The 26756-nt window shown below is 45.0% G+C and overlaps 2 protein-coding genes across 5 annotated transcripts in view; one reads left to right on the top strand and one right to left on the bottom strand.

Moving 5' to 3' along the window:
• HLTF (helicase like transcription factor) overlaps nucleotides 1–785 on the bottom strand; it is a 29674-nt gene extending 28889 nt beyond the window's left edge. Inside the window, exon 1 of one of the 2 annotated variants that reach the window (XM_083613183.1) lies at nucleotides 485–785. In XM_083613183.1, coding sequence (XP_083469309.1) covers nucleotides 485–504 — 20 coding nt within the window. In that variant the 5' untranslated portion in view covers nucleotides 505–785. The remainder of the gene's footprint in view (nucleotides 1–484) is intronic. The other variant, XM_083613184.1, reaches the window with a different exon arrangement.
• Nucleotides 786–2766: 1981 nt separating this feature from the next.
• Nucleotides 2767–26644, top strand: HPS3 (HPS3 biogenesis of lysosomal organelles complex 2 subunit 1). Of its 3 annotated transcripts, none has more exons than XR_014547955.1 (17): nucleotides 2767–3382; nucleotides 4571–5065; nucleotides 5875–6049; nucleotides 7716–7804; nucleotides 9705–9897; nucleotides 10712–10793; nucleotides 12066–12220; nucleotides 13383–13491; nucleotides 13601–13782; nucleotides 15868–16048; nucleotides 17513–17743; nucleotides 20014–20199; nucleotides 21491–21679; nucleotides 22493–22600; nucleotides 23567–25839; nucleotides 25894–26069; nucleotides 26336–26644. XR_014547955.1 is itself a non-coding variant. In XM_083613150.1 (17 exons), the coding sequence occupies exons 1-17, from the start codon at nucleotides 2971–2973 to the stop codon at nucleotides 26461–26463; spliced, it is 3213 nt and encodes a 1070-aa protein (XP_083469276.1). In that variant the 5' UTR covers nucleotides 2767–2970; the 3' UTR covers nucleotides 26464–26644. The 3 variants fall into 3 exon arrangements, 2 of the variants coding, with proteins under 2 accessions (XP_083469276.1, XP_083469277.1); XM_083613150.1 differs by having other exon boundaries at nucleotides 23567–23773; nucleotides 25979–26069; XM_083613151.1 differs by lacking the exons at nucleotides 23567–25839; nucleotides 25894–26069; nucleotides 26336–26644 and adding an exon at nucleotides 23158–23486.
• Nucleotides 26645–26756: the final 112 nt, after the last annotated feature.

Genomic DNA, 26756 nt, shown 5'->3' with positions numbered 1-26756 from the left:
CACAACACTTAACCAAATTCATTTTCTTCTTTTTTCGGGGGAAGAAGGCTCCTGGATGCTTGTTAGCATTTCTGTAATATTTATTGCCCTGATCAGCAATATTAAATAAAATAATAATAATAATAATAATAATAATAATAATAATGCAAAACCAAATTGCAGGCTGAGACCGCAGCACAAGGCACCGCGCCAGGCAGCCGAAGAGCTTCCCCATCAGTCCCCGACCAGCAGGGAAAGCCCTGCCTAAAGAGGCAGAAGGACCACGACCGGTCCCGTCCCCATAACTCGAGAGGCCTAGTGCAAAAGCGGCAGGGGAGGCGGAGGCAGAAACGACTGGGAATTGCAGCCCCTTCAAGTCAAGGCCTCCCTTCGGGTAGTGGACGCGGGAAGAGCCCCCCCCCCGCGCTTCGTCCCATTTATAATTCTTCCCTGCCTAGGCCCTCGGGGACCCGCTCCGCGCCCCCCACACAAAAAAAAACCCCACCTCATGAACCTCCAAGCCATGACGCGGCCGCCGGACTCCTAAAAGCCGCTCTGGCAACGCCCCGCAAGAGCGAGAGGACCGAAAAAGCCCGCCACGCGAACGTCGCCGGGTGAAGAACCGCACAGCCGCCTCAGAGCTTCCACAGTCAGCCAACCCGGTTAAAGCGAGAAGCCGCAGCTCCCAATCCGCGAAGAAGCTGGGCGGGCAGACCTAGAACGCCCGCTGCCGAATGGCTGCTCTTACCCGTCACTCGCTTCCGCGCGTCCAATGAAGCAGGCCGGGAAGGATGGGCCCGCCGCGCGAGAAGGGTTATGGGGGCGGGGCAGCTCGGGTTTCCGAAACCAAAAGAGCATGCGCCCTGAAAGCATAATAAGGAATGCACGTGACTAAGTAATTGCTGACCGATGGCATTCGCGCCTTCCGCGTCTTTTACTTTTCTTTTGCTAAGGCGCTTGAGTTACTGCTTCTCATAGCAAGCCCGGTTGTGTTGAATATGTTATTGTTATATTTGGTATGGAAATCTGATGAGTGTTGTGAGCTGCTTTTTCAATATACGATGATAATTCACAAGTGTGTGTGATAGGAATCTTGAGGTCTTAGATATATGTTAAATGTTCATAAGTGTACCAACCAAGCACGTACATAGATCAGCACAGGAAGTCAGACCTGGAACCATTTTTGATTCCCAAACTGTCCCAAACTGACCAAATGTATTCTCTGCAAGGTCAAGGAAAATGGAAAAGCCTCCCCATTGTCTTTTTCTTCACAAATCCTGTCTTAAGGGTATGTCTGTGTTTGAATAGGGTGTGAGCCTATGACATGGCCCAGGAACTAAGTATCTATCATTACAAAAGACTGGTGGGCTCCCCAGGCAATCCAATCAAGCAACTTGCCAGACAGGGGATAAACAACGACAGGAGAAAAACAACATTCAAATTTCTGTTTTAGACTGCCTTTTCTGTGATGTATGTATGATGTTTCTGGGGGTGGTCTTGATGTAAAGGTAAAGGTACCCCTGCCCGTACGGGCCAGTTGTGTCCGACTCTAGGGTTGAGCGCCCATCTCACTTAAGAGGCCGGGAGCCAGCGCTGTCCGAAGACACTTCCGGGTCACGTGGCCAGCGTGACGAAGCTGCTCTGGCGAGCCAGCACCAGCGCAGCATACGGAAACGCCGTTTACCTTCCCACTATAAAGCGGTACCTATTTATCTACTTGCACTTAGGAGTGCTTTCGAACTGCTAGGTGGGCAGGAGCTGGGACCGAAAGACGGGAGCTCACCCGGCCGCGGGGATTCGAACCACCGACCATACGATCGGCAAGTCCTAGGCACTGAGGTTTTACCCACAGCGCCACCTGCGTCCCTTGATATACAGGGTGGCAATTTCACAAGTCCATATAAGGCCTTGCGCGCTGTTGTTCTCGGTTCCTCCTCCTTTCCTGCGGGTGAGGGGAGCACCCTGTTGCAACAGATCAATAAAGATCAGGCTTACTAGCTGCTTTGCTTCTCAAAAACAGGTTGGCCTCTGTTATTTTCTCCTACCAATAGGGAACCTATGTAAGGACTCTATATGGGCTCTTGGATACCCCATAAGGGGAAAAGGGCAGATTTTTGTTTACAACATGTGTATATACGCACACTTTATATATATATATATATAAAAGTGTGCGTGTCTGTCTGTCTGTCTGTCTGTCTCACACGAACATAAAAGCGTGTAACGGCAAAGGAGTCACTTATGGTTCATTTGGGCAGCATTCCTAATCCCATTTACCTGAGACTAAGCCCCATTGACCTCAACAGTGCAACGCAGCTGGCCAGAATTGAGTTGATCTCCTTTTTTGGTTGTTAGCTGTTTTGGGCACCAAAGGCATGGGCATAGCTTTGGTGCAGGGGGCAGCTGACCCCCCCCCCCATAAATCAAGTAAATAAACAAAAATACTTAAATAACTGACCAATCGCTTCGCAGAGCTCAGTTCTGCCCCCACCCCGCAGCATAAATTTTGGCTACGTCCATGAACAAAAGTGTTAAAATGTGAGATATAAATTTAAATAATACTGTAAACTGCAATTGGTTCGATGATGTAACTAACTTCTCCGTAAACACAGCAGAAGAGTGACGCGCGGGCAAATTTTAACCCTCTCTTGCTAAAACCACGCTGGTACTACGTGTCTCTCGAGTTCTATCTTGCGTGTACAAAGCCTTTCCCACACTGCTGCTTAAGAGTCGTCTATTCACAAGTGCAGCCCGATCCCAGCTAAGTAACCGACGGAGCTGAAACTGAAAAGCAAGTATTCCTTGCAAGTATGTGCGCCTAGGGGCTCTGATCCTGTGCACATTTTACCTGCCAACGGGTCTCGATGAAGAAAAGGGGGGTTTCTTCCGAGGGTGCTTGTGTAAGATTGCACGGCTTGGCACCAGAACCAGTGCTTTCCCTAGGTTTGGGACCCCGCACCTTTCTGCGTATGCGGACATTAACCACGGGTATAAATGGGCCTCCGCCCAGGGCCGCTACACGGCGCTACGATGCTGCCTTTGTGGGAAGCCGTAGCGAGGATCGGGGGCGCGGCCGACGCCTCCTTCCAGCTGACCGACGTGGGGCGGTGCCTGCCGCGGAAGCTGCAGTTCTGCCAACAGCAGCGGCCGGAGGCGGAGAGGCGGCCTGGGCGATCGGGAGCCATGGTGCAGCTGTACAACTTGCACCCTTTCGGCTCGCAGCAAGTGGTGCCCGCCAAGCAGGAGCCGGCGCTCTTCTGCTGCGGCCGAGACACGCTGCTGGTGGCTTGTGCGCCGGGCGCCTGCAAGGTGGAGGTGTTCGCCGCCGGCCGGCCGGAGCTCTGCGAGCCCCTCGGCTCTTTCTGCACTCTGGGGCGGGTGCTGCGCATGGCGTACAGCGAAGTGGGTAAGTGGCAAGCTGGGCAAAGCGCCCGAGAAGAGGGCGGGATCTGTTTCGTTCGTTGCAGGTCAGCCCCTCTTCCTCTTTCTCCGGAAGAGCTCGAGGGTGCACGTGCAGGATCGTTTCCCCCGCCGCCCTAAGCCCATGCCAGTTTGTGCTCACAACGATCCTGCGAGGTAGGATCGCCCAGTGACCTTCGTGGACTAGATAGGATTCTGAGCAGTTGCTTGTGTGGCGTGAGCATCCGATGACATTGCCGAGTAATTCAAGAAGCGTACACATTTTATAATGCAAATGTAACTTCATTTGGAAATCCCCAGAGGTGTACCTGTGTTAATCTCCAGCAAGATAAACAACAGTCCTTTGGCATCTTTTGAAGACTGAACAAACTCGTTATGGAGTACGCTTGCATGGTCTACAATCTCTTGTGTATTTGCCATTCAGGGCAACAAATCAGATGAAATGGCCTGTTGCTCTTAAAGGTGACACCATACAGTGGTAAAAGGTAAAGGTACCCCTGCCCATACGGGCCAGTCTTGACAGACTCTAGGGTTGTGCGCTCATCTCACTCTATAGGCCGGGAGCCAGCACTGTCCGCAGACATTTCCGGGTCACGTGGCCAGCGTGACAAGCTGCATCTGGCGAGCCAGCGCAGCACACGGAACGCCGTTTACCTTCCCGCTGGTAAGCGGTCCCTATTTATCTACTTGCACCCCGAGGGTGCTTTCGAACTGCTAGGTTGGCAGGCGCTGGGACCGAACGACGGGAGCGCACCCCGCCGCGGGGATTCGAACTGCCGACCATGCAATCGGCAAGTCCTAGGCGCTGAGGTTTTACCCACAGCGCCACCCATGTCCCTCATATAGTGGTACCTCGGGTTAAGTACTTCGTTCCGGAGGCCTGTTCTTAACCTGAAACTGTTCTTAACCTGAAGCACCACTTTAGCTAATGGGGCCTCTCACTGCTGCTGCACCGCCGGAGCACAATTTCTGTTCTCATCCTGAAGCAAAGTTCTTAACCTGAGGTACTATTTCTGGGTTAGCAGAGTCTGTAACCTGAAGTGTATGTAACCTGAAGCGTATGTAACCCGAGGTACCACTGTATTGCTGTTTTTCACTTGGTAACTCCTCAGCTTATGTATGGTGTACATATTGATTCTGTGTTTCAAAAATGCTTCTGTTTTTCCCTCCGCAGGAGACTACGTGGTCACTGTTGAGGAAAAAAACGAGAGCCTCTTCTTGCGAGCTTATGTAAACTGGAGATGCATGTCAACTGGGAACTCCCGCGTCTGTGTGCGGATGATAGGCCATAACCTGGAGGCATCCTATTCTGAAGCGTCTAAGAACCAAATTACAATTGTAGAATTGCCCCTTTCAGACCCCCCATTGTGCTTTTCCTGTTGTCCTTTAACTGGAGACCTGCTTGTTGGCTGTAAGAATAAACTGATCTTGTTCTCCCTGAAACATCTGGTCAGGAGTCAGAATGTGACTGTGCTGGACTTCGAACGCTTGTTAATTTTGCACATTGATAACATCACTCCTGCAGAAGTTGCGTTTTGTGCTGGATATATAGCCATAACAACAGAACTAGAGGTCCTAATCGTTCACCTGGAAGCTGGTGTGAAAGCAGCAGGCAGGAGTAGACAGCAGGCCTGTGACACTGTAGAGTCTGAAAGGTTGTTCAACAAAGGTTGGTACAGTATGGCACTTAAAATCTCCAGAGCAAGGCTTTGTAGTCCTTGATGTATGTTGTTGTTTTTTTAAAAAGTCTTTGGGATGGGAGCAGAGGCTGGACAAGCTGATAAAACGTTTCCTTCTGTAAAACTAGCCATCATGATAGTTGAGAAAAGATTTATTTTCGAAAGCACTGCAAGCTGTAGATAGTTAGAAAACACAAGAAGTTGAATTAATATTTTAAGATTGGATCGAGAGCACGGAGGCAGCTATTGAATTTATCTGTAATGGCACATCACAAATCCTCTTGATCAAGTCTTTGCAGGTCAGCACAAACAAAACTTTAGTTCTCTCGATCCAGCCCAATGTTTGTATATGTGTTTAAAAGAACAAAAACAAAAAAACCAATCAGGTCATGCAAAAGAAAAAATAAAGTTGCACTTAACTGAAATAGTTCCATCTTGGCATATGTTTATTATGCACAGATCTAAATGCTACAGTCTCTTTTCAGGCATGCTGAATCTTTTGGGAGGAGCGGGAACGTGGGTTGCAAAAATTTGAATTTCCATTCATCTCAGTTGTTTGTTTTTTTGCCATCCATGGTTAGAAATGCCTTCTAGGATTTGCAATTCCAAATTCCTGAACTTGTTGTATAGTCCTAATTTGAATGCTTTCATGAATGTGAAGACTTTTCTCCATACTGTTAGTTATACTGTAAGTAGCAGTTGTTTAAGTAAGGCTGCTTTTATTCGTAGGACACTGAGCATGTTCCTCACCATTTCCCCTCTGGGTTGTAAACCTGGTTCTTTGCTCCATTTATTAAAGGTGTAAAAGAAGAACCTGATTTAACTCCGTTTGAGTCGGATGACTTTGTTATCTGTCAGCAGCCTGTGGAGCTCTTTGGGGAAGAAAGCAGGCAGTGTGGAATATCTGTTACTCTGGAGTCAACGGGCTTAGTCGGTGAAGAGTCAAACTTCCAGTTGCAATATGTTCTGTACAGGTAGTCAATTTTATTAAAAAATTATTTTAAACAAAGCCATAAATATATATTGTTATTGTTGGCACCCGTCTGTCTTGAGAGACAGTGTGGCTTCTGGGGCTGAAGTCAATCCGCTATGTTAGCAGCACCAAAGTGACCTCCCTGGGCACAAGCCTGGGCAGAGTGTATCACTGCCCAGACAAGACTCCCTCTCAGCCTCATTGATGTGGTCCAAAGGAAAGCAGAGCAGAATATCTGGCACCAGTTTGGCTGCAGGACTTGCAAGAAAGAGGCATAACAAGCTCTTCTTAAGGGCTCCACTCTGGATTTGTGCAGAGTTTACTCTTTAACATTTTCTTCTTCAGAATATATCTCCAAGGTAGTGGAGATTTAGGATCAGAATTTTCCGTCTCCTAGATGGGCTACATTCCCAGGTTGACAAGCCCCATCTGCCCCTCACTTCCCTCCACAGCATGTGCAGAAACTGCCTTCTTAACTATTGGCCCCACTATTGGATCCATATCCAATAGTACGTATGCAGTGGTACCTCAGGTTACATACGCTTCAGGTTACAGACTCCGCTAACCCAGAAATAGTACCTCGGGTTAAGAACGTTGCTTCAGGATGAGAACAGAAATCATGCTCCAGCGGCACGGCAGCAGCAGGAGGCCCTATTAGCTAAAGTGGTGCTTCAGGTTAAGAACAGTTTCAGGTTAAGAACGGACCTCTGGAACAAATTAAGTACTTAACCCAAGGTACCACTGTATAATTAATAGGTCATTGATCATTATTACACTCTAGCTTAGAACAGACCAGTGAGCCAGTTTGGGCAATTACATTTTGACTTAATATGCTGAGAAATGAACAACTCTTTTCTCACTGAAACACAGCCGGTTCCTATTTTTTTTTTTTTTTGCTTTGCATGAGGCATATTTAAACCAAGATGCCTTTAACCATACAGTCATACCTCTGGTTGCATTCGCTTCATGTTGCGGATATTTGGTTTGCGAACGCGGCAAACCCGGAAGTGTATATTTCTGGGTTTCGCCACGCACGCACAGAAGTGATCTGCGTGCTTCACACATGCGCAGAAGAGATCTGCACACTTTGCACATGCGCAGAAGCGATCTATCTCGCACGCACAGTAGTGGCGCTCTACTTATGGACTTTTCTGGGTGCGAATGGATTGCGTTTGTAAGTAGAGGTACCGCTGTATATTCAGTGTTTTGGTCCAACCATGTAGCTATAGCTGTCATCTTCACAAGCTTGTGGACAACTCCTCCCCTTATCTTCAAGCTTAGAAACTGGGACAGGACCATGGCAAGCAAAACAACCTTACAGGAACTGGGCTCTGCATGATGGAGCTGCATGTGGCAATAGAGATTGTGTAGCCCAACACCTTTGGCTCCCTAGTTGTTGTGCATATCATGCACACTTAGTAAGTGGGTTCAGTCATGGGACAAAAGCCAGTTGTATCTCTATTGGTGACCATTTTAGCTGTTGGATATTCATATTGTCGTCATTGCAACCTATGGGTTTCTGTGTACTTGCCCATGCATTGAGATGCAAGTTTCTGCCTCACAGCAGTGCTTCAGAATATTCTTACAATGTTCTTCCAGAAGTTTTGTGAGCAGCTCATGCCTACATGTTGGCTTGGAATTGTTTCACCCGCCATGTTTCTTTTTAGACGTTTTGCTCTAGACATATCCTCCTTTGCCTTCTCTGGCGACGATGCCAAGCTGCACTCTCTCCAGCTGCTGCCTGTGTATGTAACAGGTAGGTTTATGACATCTGCATTTCTTCGTGGGCATCCACCACAGTCTTTCTGGGGGAAAGGGCAAAGTAAAACATTGGGAGCAAATGAAAATGGGATTATGGTTCACTGGGAAGCAGCCCCCCTTCCCCCCCAAAAAAACCAACCCATATTAATTATGCAAGATGTGGGAAAGCTAGAGATTATGAATCTGGGTGTGAAATTTGTTTTTATATATGTTGTCAATTTTTATTGTAGAATTGCTTTGAGCTCTTTCATGGGAGGTGACTTATAAATGAAATTAAAGAAATAAATAAATAAAGGGGATTTCAATTAAATACATCCATTCAAACCATATCTCTCTAGAGCATTTTACAGAACTTCTATGACATAAAAATCCTATTCCTAGAAATCACATTGTCTTTAAATAACATTAGGAGTAATTTAATCACAAGAGTAGTAGCTGACTCTGATTAGATGTTTAGATATAATTCTAGATGGAATAAATATTTAAAAGTACATTATTTTGAATTTAGTTTTGAATGCCTAAATGTCAGAAGTAAAAGAGAGCTTTCTTCTGTATGGAATTAAGGATTGAATTTCCTTTATAAAATACTGGTATTGTCTTAAAGTTTCCTCTTGGCTTTCAACACTTTTTATAATCTGCCGGTGCTTCACAACATTAATCATACTCTGAGTAGACTTTGGATCTATCACTGTCACTTTTTTCTTTGCTTTTTTGTGGTGCTACTGTATGATCGGACATGTCAGCATAGTCTATATTGCTGATATATAAAGCAGGGGATGACGAAAATGGGACAGGAGGAGGGGGGCTTGTTGGATCTTATTGATGCTGGAATGGGTGTCAGGCAGGGAAGCAATTACATTGTAAGAAGAGTGTGCATTAAATGTAGGCTAACATTTAGTCAAATATTAAGTTTATAAGTTTATTTATAGAAGCATTTAGTAAAGGTAAAGGGACCCCTGACCATTAGGTCCAGTCGTGGCCGACTCTGGGGTTGCGGCACTCATCTCGCTTTATTGGCCAAGAGAGCCGATGTACAGCTTCCGGGTCATGTAGCCAGCATGACTAAGCCGCTTCTGGTGAACCAGAGCAGCGCACGGAAACGCCGTTCACCTTCCCGCCGGAGTGGTACCTATTTATCTACTTGCACTGCGTGCTTTTGAACTGCTAGGTTGGCAGGAGCAGGGACCGAGCAACGGGAGCTCACCCCATCACGGGGATTTGAACCGCCGACCTTCTAATTGGCATGCCCAAGGCTCTGTAGTTTAACCCACAGTGCCACCCACTAAATCAGCAAACCTATCAAAGCTGTTTACAACAGTAAAAGGATAAAAAAAACAACACTTCATACTAAGGAGTAAGTATAGGTGATGATTTCCTACGAATGCCAGCATTCCAACAGAGCACTGCCTCATAACCAGAATGGCTTAGGGTACCTCTCTTTATCCTTTGACAATTTGTCAGTAACCTGGAGAGCTACTTGATCAAATCAAGAGTTAATAAACATTCCCATTATTATTATGTTTTGGTTTGCTTTCACTCTTGCAGAATAATACTCTAGTGCAGGCATCCCCAAACTCGCCCTCCAGATGTTTTGGGACTACAACTCCCATCATCCCTAGCTAACAGGACCCAGTGGTCAGGGATGATGGGAATTGTAGTCCCAAAACATCCCCAAGTTTGGGGGTGCCTGCTCTAGTGCTTATAGGCTACAGAGTGAAAGAGCTTTATCTCAGAATTCCTAACTCGAAAACAGAGACCCAAGTGAATGTAGTGTGGGCTGCTCTCTTCAATTATGGTTAAATATATTTCTAAAACATTCTGCAGGATGTCTGAGAGCTGATGCCTCCCTAAAGAAAGGGAGCCTGGGGAGTAATTGCTTTCTTCCTTTCATCTAGGGAATTCTGCAACAACTGGCGGAGCCGAACCAGCTAAGCGAGAACTGCTGAGTCTGTTCTGCTTTTTTTCTCTGCCTCACATTGGATACCTCTACACGGTGGGCAACTTAGTGGAGCTGATTTCCACCTACCAGTATTCAGAGAGATCCCAACAGGCGGTACTCACCCCGCAATTCCTACATGTTATCACAAGGTATTATAGCCATAGTTAAATTTAAATACTGCATGTTCCACACACAAAATTGTGCTCAAAGCACTTCTAAAAATAATAATAATAATAATCAGTTGAAATGCAATAATAGCACAACACATTGTTGGCATTTGTCTGTCTCGAGAAACATTGCAGTGTGCATCTGAGGGTGAAGCCAAACCACTGCGTTATCAGCACCAAAGTGATCTCCTTGGGGTGCAAGCCTGGGCAGTATGTGTGAATATCCTGGGCTGCCCAGACACAAGGCCCGTCTCTTAGCCTTGCTGATGTGGTCCAAAGAGAAGAAGAGGAGTTTCGATTTGATATCCCGCTTTATCACTCCCCTTCAGGAGTCTCAAAGCGGCTAACATTCTCCTTTCCCTTCTTCCCCCACAAGGTGAGTGGGGCTGAGAGACTTCAAAGAAGTATGACTAGCCCAAGGTCACCCAGCAGCTGCATGTGGAGGAGCAGGGAAGCGAACCCGGTTCCCCAGATTACGAGACTACCGCTCTTAACCACTACACCACACTGCAGAGCAATATATTTGGCACCAGCTTGGCTGCAGTGGTCCTAGAAGAAGGCACATAAGGCGCTTGGATAGGAACTCCACTCCAGATTTGTTTACTCCTATGCCTTCTCGAACATATCCCTAAAAGCTTTAGGATCAGATCTGTAATGCATAATCCATCACAGACCTATTGAAATCAATGGGTTTAAGTTCAGTAAGCATCTAGATATTACAGCATTGGCATGGGCACTTTATAACCACGGAGCAATGCAAAACCATCTATCCAATGGCTTTCGTTTTCTTCCCTAGCAACAACCTGCAGTGCTTTACTGTGAGATGCAGCGCAGCAGCAGCTCGTGATGAAGATCCATACATTGATACAACGCTAAAAGTGAGTGGATTCAACCCTCAGATTGGCTCCTCATGCCCAGAGTTCACATCTGCATCTTTGCAAAGCAGTGGCAAATGACTTGCAACAATCCTGAGTTTCCTTTTGTTTAGTCCTTGTTGCTTCCATCTGGTCAGATAGTTTGGCAAGGGGATTTTGCAGGAGTTGGGGATTACTGTCCTGTAGGCCTTAAGCCTAGGTTGGAGGACTCTGCACACCTTTTCAGGTATTGTTGGGCTCAACTCCCATCACCCACAGCCAGATAAACGTGTGAAGGCATTGTAACAGTGGGACGTGGGTGGCACTGTGGGTTGAACTACAGAGCCTAGGACTTGCCGATCAGAAGGTCGGTGGTTCGAATCCCCACGACAGGGTGAGCTCCCGTTGCTCGGTCCCTGCTCCTGCCAACCTAGCAGTTCGAAAGCACATCAAAGTGCAAGTAGATAAATAGGTACCACTCCGGCGGGAAGGTAAACGGCATTTCTGTGCGCTGCTCTGGTTCGCCAGAAGCGGCTTAGTCATGCTGGCCACATGACCCAGAAGCTGTACGCCGGCTCCCTCGGCCAATAAAGCGAGATGAGTGCCACAACCCCAGAGTCGGCCACGACTCGACCTAATGGTCAGGGGGTCCCTTTAACAGTCACCAAATGAAAAGCAGGTATTAAAAACCTGTCTCAAATTTATGCTGGGTGGATTTCAGTAAGCGTAGAGAAGCTTTACCTAGTTTTCTTCAGCACTCTGTTGGGACTAGAGGAGGAGATGGAAACCTTTCTCTTCCACTGAAGAGAATGGAGAAATCTTGAGCTGTTGCCAATTCCACGTTTCAGCATGTGAAAAAGATATGCAACTTACATACCTCTGTTAAACCTGTAGACCTTTAGTCTACATACCGCAGTGACTGAACCATGAAGGGGCTTATGTCAAATCAAATCAAAATAAGCTTTATTATACTAGCCAAAGGCCGTGACAAAACCATACAAACTCTGTCAGGAAAGGGGGGGGGGACTTATATAACACTGTAACTATGTAAAAAGCAGAGCCACCACCTGAACTCTCAAGATCATAAAATACAGATGCACATGTAGATTGAGAACTTCACACAGCATACAATATTTTCCTATTTAGACCCCTGAATCTCCCTTACAGAGGGTTTATGTCCTTTTTTTTAAAATGTCAGTCAGCTTGGAAATGATCAGCATGCCACTCTGGACCCTGTAAGAAACTTGAACCTTTAATAAGCTTGCTCAAGATAACTAAAGAACCATTTCTTCATAGGCTTGCCCCCCTGTGTCCCTGGATGTCTGTGCCTTGAGGATGCAGCTGTTTATAGGGCTGAAAGCTATTTCTCACTTCAAGAACCACGTCATAGTTTTGACAAAAGCAGAGACCGAAGACATAACAGAGAGAAAAAAGCCTTCAAGGAGACTCCTGTGAGTACGGTAGTTCATATGGGACATAAGGCTGACTTGGGACATGTCTGGTGGCATCAGTAGACATGATGGGGGTACATGCGCCAACTTTACCCTATTGTAAACGTTGTAAGCGTTACAATTGGGATGAAATAAACATGTATGGGAGTGGATTTCAGGGACGCCCTTTTTGCTGTTCTTGTCACCTTTTGTATCTGCGGAAGCCCTCCATGCATCTTAGAGCCAAGATTTCTCAGGATCCTAAAATGCATGGAGATGCTTCATAGATGCAAAAGGCTCCCCCTTCAGACTTCGTCACCTTCTGACTTCAAGGAAGTCAGGGCTATCCCACTTGTCAGCCCCACCCTTCCAAAAAAAAAAAGTTTACTTTAGACTAGTTTTAATGTCTCAAGAAGGCTCTTGATAGCATAAATACAGTGGTACCTCTGGATACGAATGGGATCTGTTCCGGAGCCCCATTCGCATCCTGAAGCAAACGCAATCTTCGTCTGCACGTGTGCAGGTCGCGATTTGCCACTTCCGCGCATGCATGTGATGTCATTTTGAGCGTCTGCGCATGCGCGAGTGGCGAAACCCGGAAGTAACACGTTCCATTACTTCCGGGTGGCCGCGGAGCGTAACCTGAAAATGCTCAACCCGAAGCTACTTCAACCCGAGGTATGACTGTAACTGAAATACCTAAAAGACATAATTATGGGTAGATGTGCATTTTAACAGCCAGCGTGGTATAGTGATTTAGAGTGTTGGACTGGGGTTGCCAGAGTTCAACTCCCCTACTTTGCCATGAAGCTTACTGGGTGATCTTGGACCAGATACTGCCTCTCAGCCTAACCTACCTCACAGGGTTGTTGTGTGTGTTAAACGAGGAGGGTGAGAACCATGTATACCACCTTGAAATCCTTGGAAGAAAAGGTGGGACATAAATGCAAAAACAAAGAAACATAGAATCAAGAGTTGGAAGGGACCTTGAGGGGTCATCTAATGCAGCCCTCTGCAATGAAGGAATCTCAACTAAAGCATCCATGGCAGGTGGCCGTCCAACCTCTGCTTCAAAACCACAATTGAAGGAGACTCTATAGCCTCTTACTGTCAGAAAGTTCTTCCTGATGTTTAGTAGGAATTGCCTTTCATGTAACTTGAGCCTACGTCCCACTTCTTTCAGCTCCCGGAAGTCAGATAGCATCAAACCCAAGGTTTCTCCAGAATCTGAACCTGGCTGGAATTTATACATCGTGAACACAACTTCAACTCTCCTGCTTTACAGAGAAATGGTACTACACGCTGCTTTAGGGTTTTTTTATATATAGAAAATAGCATATTGTAACTCAATGCATTTGCTAACTCCCCCCCCCTTTATGGTGTGCCCTGTTTCTGCCCTAGGTAGAGTACAGCAAGACCTATGAAAATGTAAGAACGGAGAGTTGTATCCACCTTCTAAGTGAGGCTCACTTATTAGTCAGAGCAGCACTATTGGACCCTGATCTGAAGGAGCCGGCAGAGAAGGAAGACCTCCTAGCAGCATTACAGGAAAGCTGTGCTCTCCTAGGAGACTGTTACAGCAGGTTTGGATTTCTTAGATGCCGTATCCATAAATACTTACGCTTGGATGACTCCTGATGTTTAAACATCTTTATATAATCTTCTTTCAGCCTTCATATATAAAACAAAGATGTATGCATGGAAAAGCAACAACTTGCTCTTTTTTTCCTGCTTCCATCAATGATGGACATGCAGTCTCTGCTTTCTGGCCCTGTCATAATTTATATAGGCTATAGATCAAAGCACTTCCATTGTCACCTGCCTGCACTTCTGTAAAAGCAGGTGTGACGAACCTTTGGCCTTCCAGATGTTGCTAAACTACAACTCCAATCATCACTGGCCGTGCTCGCTGGGACTGATTGGAGTTGTAGTGCAATTTTGTTTTGACAAGCAGCTTTTACATACTCACTCACAGTGAATGAAAATGTAGCAGTATTGGACCCCACAGTATTGTAATTTTGTTGGCTGCTTGCAGATGAATAGGATCATTAGCAGCTTTTCAGGGTCTACTGCATTGACACTATTCTGAAAACGGGGGCGGGAATCCACCAAAGAATTGAGGGAATGAAGATTCCTTAGCTGCCATCCATCCATACTCTCTATTGCTTGAAGAAGCATGAAACAAGGTTTAATCCTGCAAATCTTGTTCCATATTTATTGGAGAGCTGCTTTGTAGTCTGTAATGTACTGTTTGGATAATTTCAGTGTCTTCAACATTGTGAAACTTCTCAGTTATTATATACAGTCGTGCCTTGGTTTTCAAACAGAATGCATTCCAGAAGTCCACTTGACTTCTGAAACATTTGGAAACCAAGGTGCAGCTTCCAGTTGGCTTCCAATTGCGCAGGCTTGCTGGAAACAATTGCAAAAGCTGCATCGGATGTTCAGCTTCCAAAAAAAGTTCGAAAACCGGAACACTCACTTCCAGGTTTCGATCATTCAGAAGCCAAAACATACAAGTACTAAGATGTTTGACAACCAAGGTACGACTGTAGTTACCTTGGTATGTTTTGTTTCTTCCTTCCTTCCTCTACTCTACTCTATTCCGAACTTAAAAATGGAAAGGTAATGCTGGCGGTCAACAAAAGAGGTTTAAAGGCTGTCTCAAGGCAAATCTTAAAAAATGTAGTCTAAACACTGACAACTGGGAAACACTGGCCTGTGAGCGCTCCAGTTGGAGAACAGCCTTTACCAAAGGTATCATGGGCTTTGAAGACACTTGAACTCAGGACACAAGGGAGAAACGTGCTAAGAGGTAGGCACACTTGGCAAATCCACACCTTGATCAACTCCCACCCGGAAACCAATTTCCCCACTGTGGAAGGACGTGTGGATCCAGAATTGGCCTCCACAGTCACTTACGGACTCACTGTTAAACCAGTGTTTATCGAAGACAATCTTACTCAGCTACGAGTGATCGTCAAAGTAGAAGAAGAAGAAGAAGAAAAAGAAGAAGAAGAAGAATGTTTTGTTGCTATTTGTTTGTTTACACAATACATCAACAGGTTCCTGTAACTCTTATTTGTTTGGTTTTTTTGGAACCGCTCCATGGTTTAATTCAGCAACAGCTGGAGGGCCAAATGCCCCTTACACCTGTGTCATAGGGATCTTGTCCTACATGCAGAAGCAATACTCCATTGTGGGAACAGGTTGACTTGCACAAAGTTGGATCTCACTTTGATAGTGGTCCTTCGTTGTGACTCTTTCTTGAATGTTCAATGAGAAATAACCCATCCAGGTTATTTCCTCCCCATCCATTAGGCTGTGCTTAGAAGTCATCTTGGTTTGGTTGCTACTCATTGAAAAAGATGAGCTAATATCAGCCTGTCAATATTGGGAGTATAAACCTTACAAGCTGCAGACACAGCCTTAATCCTGGCATAACAGTGAGACTTGGCCTAATATGAAAAGCTTTTTATTGAAAGTATCTTGTTAATGCAAAGAGAGGGACTCTTCTGCTCTCTGGATGTTACTGGATGACAACTCCTGTCATGTGAGGCAGAGTCCCAAAGGGAGCCAGGTTTTCCATCCCTATGCTGAAGCATTTCTGTTAAGATATATGACCCTTCATGTAGGTTTGTCGTGTTTAGTAGTTTCTGTACTTCCAGGTTTAACACCAAAGACTTCCACCTTGCTCTGCCTTACTACAAGATGTCTGGTCTGTCCGTGACGGATGTTCTGAAGAGAGTAGACCCAACATTTGAAGATAAAACTCATAAGTACGAAAAGGGGATTATTTTTTACTTGTATCATTCCCTTTGTGAAGACACAGACGAGGAGCTGAGTGAAGTAAGACCATGGTTCCTTTTGTTGTTGTTGTTTCTCTTCCTCTGTAGAAGATTTCTTAATCTGTGTTCATTTGTGACAGATCTACTTCCATGTTTGGTGGCAGGCCTGAATTGGAAGCTCAGACATGTTTGCCAAGGCAACTTCTGCCATTACCAACCTCCAGAATTTTGATGTAATATCTGTATGCCACTTTTCTTTAAAGCAGCTCATAACCGTTGAGCGGGAGGACGGCAAACAGTTCCATTAATGTAACTTCCTCTTGGCTTAGTCAATAAGCCTCTGGCTGGCTTGTCAAATGACTATCATGTGAATAACTTTCCTTTTACGAGAGTGAAAAATATCCAAAAGTATAATGTGAGCCAGCCTTTGTAAAAGGAGCTGCTGTGAATCTCAGAAAGCTACAATTTATACTTCACTGTTGCTCGCTTTTCTTTTATGAGATGTAAAAACTGTGTTGATATTTAGATCGATTTGGGAAAAGGTGTTACTGGTGGGGCATCTTCTAAATAAGAAGTTCCTTTTCTGAAAAAAAGAGGTGACATTGTTTGTACCTAGTTAAGTGGTATAATGCAGGTTGGAAGCCCTTTGCTCAAAATCTCTCTCCCTTGCACTGAAAGGCCTTAGGCTAGCCTCCCATCCACAGTGGTCCTCTATATAAAATGGAATGATAATACAGTCGTAACTCAGAAGTCGAACGGAATCTGTTCCAGAAGTCCATTCGACTTCCAAAACATTCAGAAACCAAGGTGCGGCTTCCGATTGGCTGCATGAAGCTCCTGCAGCCAATCAGAAGCCTCAGAACCTGCATCAGACATTCGGGCTCCAAAGAATGTTTGCAAACCAGAACACTCAATTCCGGGTTTGCAGCGTTCGGGAGCCAAAACTTTCAACTCGCAAGGCTTTCGACTTCTGAAGTACGACTGTACTGTCCTGCTTTAACCATTATTGAGGAAATTATGCAAAGTTCTAGAAGCCGTATAACTATGTGAAACTTTAGCACGTTGCTATCCTAATTGGGATCTGTGGATGAATGAATACTACACACCTATAACTCCCTAGGATATACATCAGGGATAAGAAACCTGTGGTCCACCAGATATTGTTGGACTGCAACTTTCATCATCCCTGACCATTGACCATGCTGGAGGGCACACAGCAACTTGTGGAGAGCCACAGGTTGTACACTGTGGAAGTGGAATTGAAATGGATGTCCCAAACCAATATGTTGTGTGTGACCCTGAGATTACCTGCAGCCCTCTCAAGAACGAAATAATGGCTTCAGCTGCTCTGCATTTTAAAAAAACAAACACTTGAAAAAGATAAATTAGTACTTGTTCCCCTAGCACCCCTGATGATTTCTGGGCGAATTATACAGAACTTTCATGGCTAGAAAGAGGCCTTGTATTAAAAACAAAGCACAGCTGTTGGTTTGCTTTTTTAAAACACGTATCTTTCTTTTACCAGGAACTGGCAGCCAAAGTACTCCATATATTCCACCCTGCCGAGTCAAACCAAATACCCCAGGTCCTCTGCAGCCCTTGCATGAGAAAAGTGTCTCCTGAGATAGCAATCGAATATCTGCAGAAAGTAGAAGAGGTTGTGCCGTCTGTTGTGGTGACACTAACCAAGGCTTCTATGGCTCTGAAAATGGGAGACCCCGATGGATGTAAAAGTGAGCTGGACAGCTACGCGGAGGTACACCCTGCTGGCTATGCATCAACATTTGTGTCAAGGTTGTTGTCTTCCATACCGTTATGTGCAGTGGGAGTGAGCAGAGAACCAGGGTTGTTGCGAAAGTTCTGTTTCCCCTTCAGATATACCAGGGGTGGCCAGCTCCTAAGAGACTGCGATCTACTCGACTCACAGAGTTAAAAACTGGCAGTGTTCTACCCCATTTTGAGCTTTTTTTATGGGAGCCAAAGTAGTTGCACTTCTTTGAGGGGAGCCAATGATCTACCACAGACGTCCAGTGATCTACCGGTAGATCACAAACTACCTGTTGGTCATGCCTGAGATATATGACATGCTTCCAGGTGGCACGGGGTTGTGAATGCCTTGCTTCTCATGCATTCAGGGTTTTTTGCAGCATCCAGTCAATGTCATTGGCATCAAAATGGCAGTCCTCTATCTCTACCCATCCACACAGTTTAATTCAGATTTTCTCTTTTATTGGCAAAATCCAATAATATATATTTAAAAAAGCAACATCAACACCACCTGTTGCCAGTGACGTTTGCAATATCTCAGCAACCCATTAGCGACAGACTAGGAGCAACTACCATTGGTTGTAGTTATCTGAAGCTTTTCTCCATGTGGACACGTGGACTTGTTCCCTGCTTTGGGGGAGAACAGAAAGTCAGCAGTAGAGCTGGTTTTATATGCAGGGGGTTCCAGCTTCAATTCCCAGCATCTTCATTTTGTTTTGTTTTTAAAGTGGAGCTAGTAGGTGATAGAGCGAAAAGCCGTTCCTGGGATCTGCTTCCTTTCAGAGCAAACATTTCTGGGCTGGATAGGCCAGTGATCTGACTGCAGTATAAGGCACCTTCCTGTGTTCTTGCTTGTGGCATTTGGGAAGGTGGAAGTGGTTAACATTGACTTCTGCTCTCTATTTGCTTGAATGATCCTGCCTTTTTAGGCAGGGATTTGGAGCCAATGGCTCTATGGTTCTTTCCACATCTATGTGTCCTTTTGGGACATGTGAGCAGAGAGAAGGGAATGCGGCAAAGAACGTAGACTAGTGGAGGCAGGGAAAATAGGCCTAGTGTTTATGGACAATTTGGTAGAAGATAGTCATTGTGGATCAGCAGCATCTTTCTCTTGCACAGGTATATGCATGCATTCCCCCTTCTCCTTAATCCAGTGTTCCTCAAACTTTGGTTCCTGCTAGCTAGGGATGATGGGAGTTGTAGTCCAACAACAGTGGGGAAACCCAAGTTTGAGAAACACTGCCTTAATCCCTCAGTTCCCGTGCATATTAAGTCAGTGTGTAGGAAGACAATTCAGAATCGATACATGTTTGTAATCCCATTTCCTATAATATTGTCGTGACACCTCTCATATTCTGATCTGTTTTCACCTTCCCTTTGCATATAATTCTCCTGTGCATTATTGTGGCGTGATTCTAGTGTGTGGAGCTCAAGGTTCTCTTTCTGTCTCATGACCACTCCTGATATTTGAGGACACGGGTAGGCAAACTAAAGCCGGGGGGCCAGATCCAGCCCAATCACCTTCTAAATCCGGCCTGCAGACGGTCCGGGAATCAGCGTGTTTTGACATGAGTAGAATGTGTCCTTTTATTTAAAATGCATCTCTTGAGTTATTTGTGGGGCATAGGAATTGGTTCATGTTCCCCCCAAAAATAGTCTGGCCCCACACAAGGTCTGAGGGATAGTGGACTGGCCCCCTGCTGAAAAAGTTTGCTGACCCCTGTTTTAGGAGAATAGTGCACCTATTTCCAGAGTTACTTGAAAGTAACAGGTAATAGCCTTCCTGCTAAACCACAATGAACTGGCCCTGGGATCTTCCTCACCTTCCTCCTCTGGAATGGGAACTGTTTCCCACGGGGGATTATTAGTTAACCGTTATATTTGCACCAAGTTGTAAGTGGGAGAAACCAGCTTTTATTCCTGGCTCGAGTGAGAGCCTAATTGCCTGTACGTGTTCTTAACGTTGCTGCCAATGCAACAGTTAACCACAGTTAGACAACTTGTGCTCTGTAGGAGGAGGGCGGGGAGGACAAGGGAACATGCAGTCCTGTTGATTCCTCCTATGAGTAAGCCATCAAGAACATTATCTCTGCCCTGGTCTGTAGAGATGGGTAGGATTTAAATGTTCACCTTTGCCTTGGGCTGTGTTTGTACCAGAGCTCAAAAAGTGAAACTGAATCAGCCCTCTTTCAGAGTAGAGTGGGGAGGAATGCCAACATCTAAATCTTCTCTCACCTTTTTCTATTTTTTGGTCTGCAGATGATGCTGGTGTGTGGTTTTATTGTGGAGCCGAGACTCCTGAGACAGCAAATTAAAGGGCAAGTTATCCCGACCGAGCTTGCGGTTTATCTTAGGGAGACGAGGCCCGGATTCCTTGTGGCTTCAGTGTTGGCTTTACACGAGAATAGCAAAATTGAGCTGGAAGAAGCAGACACATACATCAAGGTTTGACATTTAGCTTTTATTAATAGTTCGTTTATTTGGAACTTCCGGAGCAGCCTGTGTCCCATCATTAAACAAAGGAAGGACAAACTAAAAGTGCAATTCCCATCTGTGGGAAGAAAGTTGGAGTCAGACTTCTCATACAGCTCCATAAACAGCAAGAGGAGGGTACAGTGGTACCTCGGGTTAAGTACTTAATTCGTTCCGGAGGTCCGTTCTTAACCTGAAACTGTTCTTAACCTGAAACACCACTTTGGCTAATGGGGCCTCCTGCTGCCGCCGCACTGCCACCGCACAATTTCTGTTCTCATCCTGAAGCAAAGTTCTTAACCTGAGGTAATATTTCTGGGTTAGCGGAGTCTGTAACCTGAAGCATATGTAACCTGAAGCGTATGTAACCCAAGGTACCACTGTATAGTAAATTCAACAGCTCCCTTCCTCTTTGTTGGCTAAGGGGCATAACCAAAGCAGCTGTTGTTGTTGTTGTTAATAATAATAATAATAATAATAATAATAATAATAAAAAAAAAAATAAATTTATTTATACCCCACATATCTGGCTGGGTTTCCCCAGCCACTCTGGGCGGCTTCCAACCGAATATTAAAAACACAACACAGCACAAACATTAAAAAAACTTCCCTAAACAGGGCCGCCTTCAGATGTCTTTTAAAAGTAAGATAGTTGCTTATTGCCTTGACATCTGGGGGGGCTGGGGGGTATTCCACAGGGTGGGCGCCACTACTGAGAAGGCCCTCAGCCTGGTTCCCTGTAACCTCATTTCTCGGAGGGAGGGAACCACCAGAAGGCCCTCGGAGCTGGACCTCAGTGTCCGGGCTGAACGATGGGGGTGATTCTCTTGGGTACATCATTTTTTTGCATTACACCCACACATTGTATACTGATGCATCTGGAGATGTCTCCCCCGCTTAACGTTTCTGATTATCCCTCCTTGCTTAAGGGATATTTGCTTAAATGACTGCTCCCCACATTAAATGGGGGTGCCCTTTGCATAGTCGTGCGCAGCCCCCTGGACCCTATGCAGCACCATTAGTACAGGCTTGGCTTCACCTTCCCCAGGTGGGATACCTGGAGGTCTCCGCCTACCTCAGCCAGTTGCCCAATCCTGCCTGGGGAGGTGTTGCCAAGGTGACCAGGCCAAGGTAGGGGGAGGGACCACCCTGCCCACACAATAGGGGATCTTACCTGGGAATCCTCAGTTGGCTCTACAACAAATCGGCTACATTTTGTGTTTGTGTGTGAGTGGCTCTTTCCCTTAATATTTTGGAAGAACAGATGCTGAGTGCTGAGGAGGAAGATGCTGTCCCCCAGCTCTTAGTGGACTTCTGGGAAGCCCTTCTTGTTGCATGCAGTCAGAAAGAAGTGGTACAAGAGCTGCATTTCAAACTTGCTGAGCAGTATATTTGGAGGCTCTCCAGGAAGCAGTTGCCCAATACTAAGCCGCTGAAAACCACTGAAGATCTGGTAAACAGAGTTTGTATCCTACTCTTGTATGTGTATGTGTGTGTGTCAGGGACCGTGCTGAGGAGGGCTGCACCAAGTGGCAAGAGCCACTCCCTCCTCCTGATCCTGAATCTTTCCAGGAGCAGGAGGACAATATAGATTTGGAACAGTGGTTTGCAGAGGGGCATAGTTCAGAAGGCAGAAGCTGGGAAATACTGGATGGGGAACAACTAGCAGAAGAAACACTAGAAGAGAGCGAGAGTTAACAGATTCACAGTCTCTGGATAGTACCTACACACACACCCTTCCCCAAAGTCACGGAGAGCTCAGAAATTGTCAGAAAAGAAAGCACAGAGGCTACAAACTCAGATTACAAGATGTAGGAGTGATGTAGATTAATAGGGACGGAAGAGGGAGCGACCCTTAATTGGGAGCACCGCCATTCTGGGAAGATGCTTTCTTTAGTTCTTCGCTGTGTTTATTAAAGAAACTAACTGGTAAGAATTCCCTTTTGTTTGATCTGCTCATTTACAGTCACGGGGGAGGAAGCTAATTCCCTGAAGCCTGACAGTATGTATGTGTACAAACACGTTTGATTGGAACTGCATCAGTTTGGTTCTAGATGAATTGGAGACTTTTATAATATTGGGGGGAAATAATTCTTTCAGGAGTACTACATATTTCAAAACAAATGACTTACAACCGTAATTTAGTCTACAAATAAACTGGGAGTGTGCTTTTGTTTTGACCCTCTTAAATAAGGACTTGGAAATTAGACATAAAAATGCTTAGAATGCTAATGGATTTTTCTTATTTATTTTTGCACTTCTTCAGATAAATTCCTGTGGTCATTATGGACTTATTTTTCCTTGGGTTACATTCATGATGTCATTAATTCCTCCTTCTGACCAGAATGCTTCTGACGACCTTTCAAAATTACAGGTATAAAATGCTTTCAGTCCCCTGCAACTTTTCTTTATATAGCCCAGGGGTAAATAACATAGTGCAGAGCTGTACCTATGGCGGGGCTAGATGGGTTTTATTGCCCCGGGTGAAGCCTCCAAAGGTGCGCCATTGAGTCTCTCAGTGCGTGTGTGAATGCTTGCACAAATGCACATGGAGTGTGTGCCAAACTGGGTCTTTGACCTGGGTGAAATAAAGCCTAGTTTCATCACCCTCAGCCAGCATGACCAAAGATCAGGAGCCGTGTGAGTTGTAGTTCAAAACATCTGGAAGGCAACCCTGGGCCCTAGCCTCTGTAGATTAAAAAACACCTGTGTTTGATCTCCTTTAAGGTGTGTGCAGGGACATGGTTTATTTTAAAGAGATGCAGTACACAAGGCTTTAGCTAGCTTAAAAGATGGAGAAGCTGTAGTGCTCAATATGCAGCCAGTTTCCAACTCCCATCAGCTCCAGCCAGCATGGCAATTGGTCAGGAGTGATGGGACTTACAGTCAAACCATATCCGGAAAGTCACAGGTTTCCCAATCCCGTCCTAGGCTTTTCTGAACCATTTCTTCAGCCTTGAAGACACTGGGGCTGAAGAGAAGACCCACTGCCTACAATTAGACTGAATGCCTTGAATGCATGCCTCAGGTCAGGCCGGAAATATCCCAATACGCAACAAAGGCATCGTTCAAAGCAAGAATGACCCCAAAAGAAGTAATGGGCATACAAGTGAGGATAGCAGAATTGGGTCTTAATCTAAACAAGGCAATAAAAAATTGCATTTGCTTCCGTTTTCCCTGGCTCACCCGGTCTGCCAAGCTGTTCTTAATGATGTAAACATTGGGGGTGAGAGGGGTTTTTTTTATTTAAAAAAATGGTTGGTGTCTTCCAGTCCATGCCTACATTGGGATGGCTTGTGTCTTAAATTCTAGATGTAATGTTTCTGCCCCCACCCTTCAGTCTCTCTTATGTAGTCCATACTTCAATATACCTTCCATTCTGCCACTGTTGGAGGCCCTTCCAGAAGAGACTATTCCTGGCCTGAGCATCCACATTCTTTGCGATACTCGGTTAGGGCAGTATGAGAGATCTATTGACAAACTTCTGGAAAGATGCCCTCAAGCTGTCATACCCTACGCCCAACATGAATTGAAGCATGAATGTCGGGTGAGCTTTATTTATTACCTTCATTCAGTCTTAGCTCTGTTTGTTTGTTTTTTCTCCTTTAAACCCATGAACAAAAAAAGCACTGCTAGAAAATCATACAAGTATTTGTACTGCTAACCTTTCCTTAACTTGATCAGCTTTCCATGCATTTGTTAAAAGTGATTAACATAGCACAATTATTCAATAGTTTGCTGAGGCATTCTTTTAAAAAACGCTCACAGTTGAAATGTACTTCAGTGGAGGAGTTTGGATTTGATATCCCACTTTATCACTACCCGAAGGAGTCTCAAAGCGGCTAACATTCTCCTTTCCCTTCCTCCCTCACAACAAACACTCTGTGAGGTGAGTGGGGCTGAGAGACTTCAAAGAAGTGTGACTGGCCCAAGGTCACCCAGCAGCTGCATGTGGAGGAGCGGAGACACGAACCCGGTTCCCCAGATTACGAGACTACCGCTCTTAACCACTACACCACACTGGCTCTTGTGTGAAATGCTTGTGAAGTGCTTGTGTGAAATGCTCACAAGGCTTGCTTTATTCTGCTGGATATAGAAAACTGGTATTCTTTCGAGAAGACACACCTTGGAGGCTGTTTGTTGCTTTCCTGCTGCAGTTTCCTCAGCCACCTTTTCACCATCACACTTGATGTTACAAAGCTTCTGTTGTCCTGAAATGTCATGTACATGCTGATGGCATGTACATTGTTACTGATGGGCATTGCTCCATCCACTATATAGTGACCCCATTAGTGCACAATTATAAAGTATGGTTAAACGCTGCGTTGCCAACATTCAGCAAGTCTAAGCAAAGCTTTGGGCTTGTGTGTTGAACACACACACATATACATACATACATACATACATACATGTATACATGGTCCCCTGTGGAGATGGTAATCTGGAAACAGTGGCTCATGTTCTCCTGTCCTGTCCCCTTAATAAAGATCTGAGGAATGAGATCATTACCCCACTCTTACTTACCATCCCAAGCCGCCCATCTGAGGCCACATTGTTCTTTCTTTTATCAGATCAAAATGATCAGACAACAGCAAAGGTTGCTAGGTTTATTGAGGGTGCAATGAGATTAAGGGCCACTATCTGAACGATAATCTTGGTCATTTGATTGCCCTTTTTACCCATTGCTGTCTTTTTTATTTGTATATATTTTATTTGTATATATTGCTTGTTTTATGTTGCTATGGCCATTGGCTAATGCGAATAAAGTTTATCTTATCTTATCATGTATACATGGCTTGCATGAGGACTTTTACAAAGCCTAGTTTCTCTTTTATTAAATCTTGGATTAGCATTTGCATTCAAGCAAGGGAGCGTAGTTATAAAACTCTGGCCAGTCTCATAATAAGCCAGCTCACACCATGGGTTGTGAAGCTCAGTTGTATAACCATTGCTGCAATTCATGATCCTAATTGTGTACAATGTGCTAAACTGAGATTCCTAAAATACAAGACCAAACTTGGTAGAAGTCCTCCTGGAGAGCAAGTCCAACACTTGGACTTGTTTGCATTGTGCTAAACCATGGTTTGGTGTTACTTGCAAATACAGCAGTTATGTAAGTTACACCGATGTAATATTGTGGAAGTCAAGATTGTGTTGGGGTGCTAAATTGTGTGTGTGAGAGAGAGAGAGAGACAGAGAGAGAATGAGAAAAAGCTTCTAGTCTGCAAAGAAGAGCTTCAAATATAATTTGAAAGTTATAGGCAATGCTTACTTAAATCTGACACCTAGGAGTGGGTCAGCATTTTCAGTGTCCTGCTTTCTTTCCCCTGTAACAGTGGAAGGGAACGCATTGTATAAAGTATATATAATTTTGTATGATTTCTGCTGGTCACAGAATGCAGCTTTCCTTGGCACTGTTAGGCATTTTATCACTTCTTTCATCTCGGCTTGTACTTTGCCCTGAATTCTTGCCCTGAAGAGGGAGCCATCGCTCTTGTTTGTTGCTAAGTTTAAGAAGAACCCTGACAAGCTATACTTCACAGATATAAGAGTGACAAATATAAATATATATTGTATTTAAAGGTGCTCCTTTGAGACAGAAAGTGTGTGTGTGTGTGTGTGTGTGTGTGTGTGTGTGCGCGCGCGCGCGTGTGTGTGTGTGTGGAGAAACAAAGAGGTTGGATTCCATTAGGAACATCATAGCACTCTTGATATTTTCTCCCTCTCTCCTTGGGTCTTGCGGCTGGCTTAGGCTCTGTGGTGGAACAAACTCCTTCCTGAGCTCTGTAAACAAATCAGAGATCCTGGAGACAACTATTCTGTACTCCTGTCATCCCTAACAGGTAAAGAAATGTGCTTCTTGTCAGTTTGTGGATGTGCAGAGTCTTTGCAGTGTGCGGGTTTTTTTTAAGCTTTTAGACGTGTAGATGGCTGCCATGGGGGGGGCGGTGTGCTTTTAATGACTATATTAAAGAACTGGATTCAGAGCAGATGCTAAGCTCATTTCTGCACAAATCGCAACACTTTCAAGGCTAAACGTAATTAGGCAAAGTAAGAATTGATGGCTAAAGAGAATCTTGTTTAAACATGGTGTATCTTCCCTGCCCAGAAACGTTATCTGTCATTGCCATGGAACTGGAATTGAGGGACTTCCTTAATGTCTTACCAGAGGATGGGAACGCAGCATTCTTCCTGCCACATCTGCTTCAGTGCAGCAGCAGGAAACTAGTGACCTAAGCACAAGAAAGAAGGGCTGTGTGATCTCTGAGAAACGTTTTGCAAGAGAAAGTACTCAAATGGACGAAAGCTCACTCTGCAACTATAAATTCAATACTGTAGATATGGGGGGTCTTCAGCATTTCCCTATGTGCGTGAGAAGATTGGTTGACACATTAAAATCTAAATATTGGCACATTAATGTAAGTTTGTCTATGTAATTTTTAAGACTTTGCCTATTTCCGCTGTTGCCTGAAATCCTATCCTAACCATCTCACTCCCCTTTCTTGTGATAGTTTTATGATGCTAAACAC

This window comes from Podarcis filfolensis (genome assembly GCF_964270895.1).
Source record: "Podarcis filfolensis genome assembly, chromosome: 5".
NCBI lineage: Eukaryota > Metazoa > Chordata > Lepidosauria > Squamata > Lacertidae > Podarcis > Podarcis filfolensis.
This window is presented reverse-complemented; position numbering and strand designations above follow the sequence as displayed.

Bases quoted from the DNA above. Each gene is read 5' to 3' on its own strand.
- HPS3 (XM_083613150.1), top strand. From the start codon at position 2,971: ATGGGCCTCCGCCCAGGGCCGCTACACGGCGCTACGATGCTGCCTTTG. The intron at 13,783-15,867 runs GTTTGGATTTCT...CTGTACTTCCAG, and splicing joins CTAGGAGACTGTTACAGCAG to GTTTAACACCAAAGACTTCC. The intron at 23,774-25,978 runs GTGAGCTTTATT...CGGCTGGCTTAG, and splicing joins AATTGAAGCATGAATGTCGG to GCTCTGTGGTGGAACAAACT.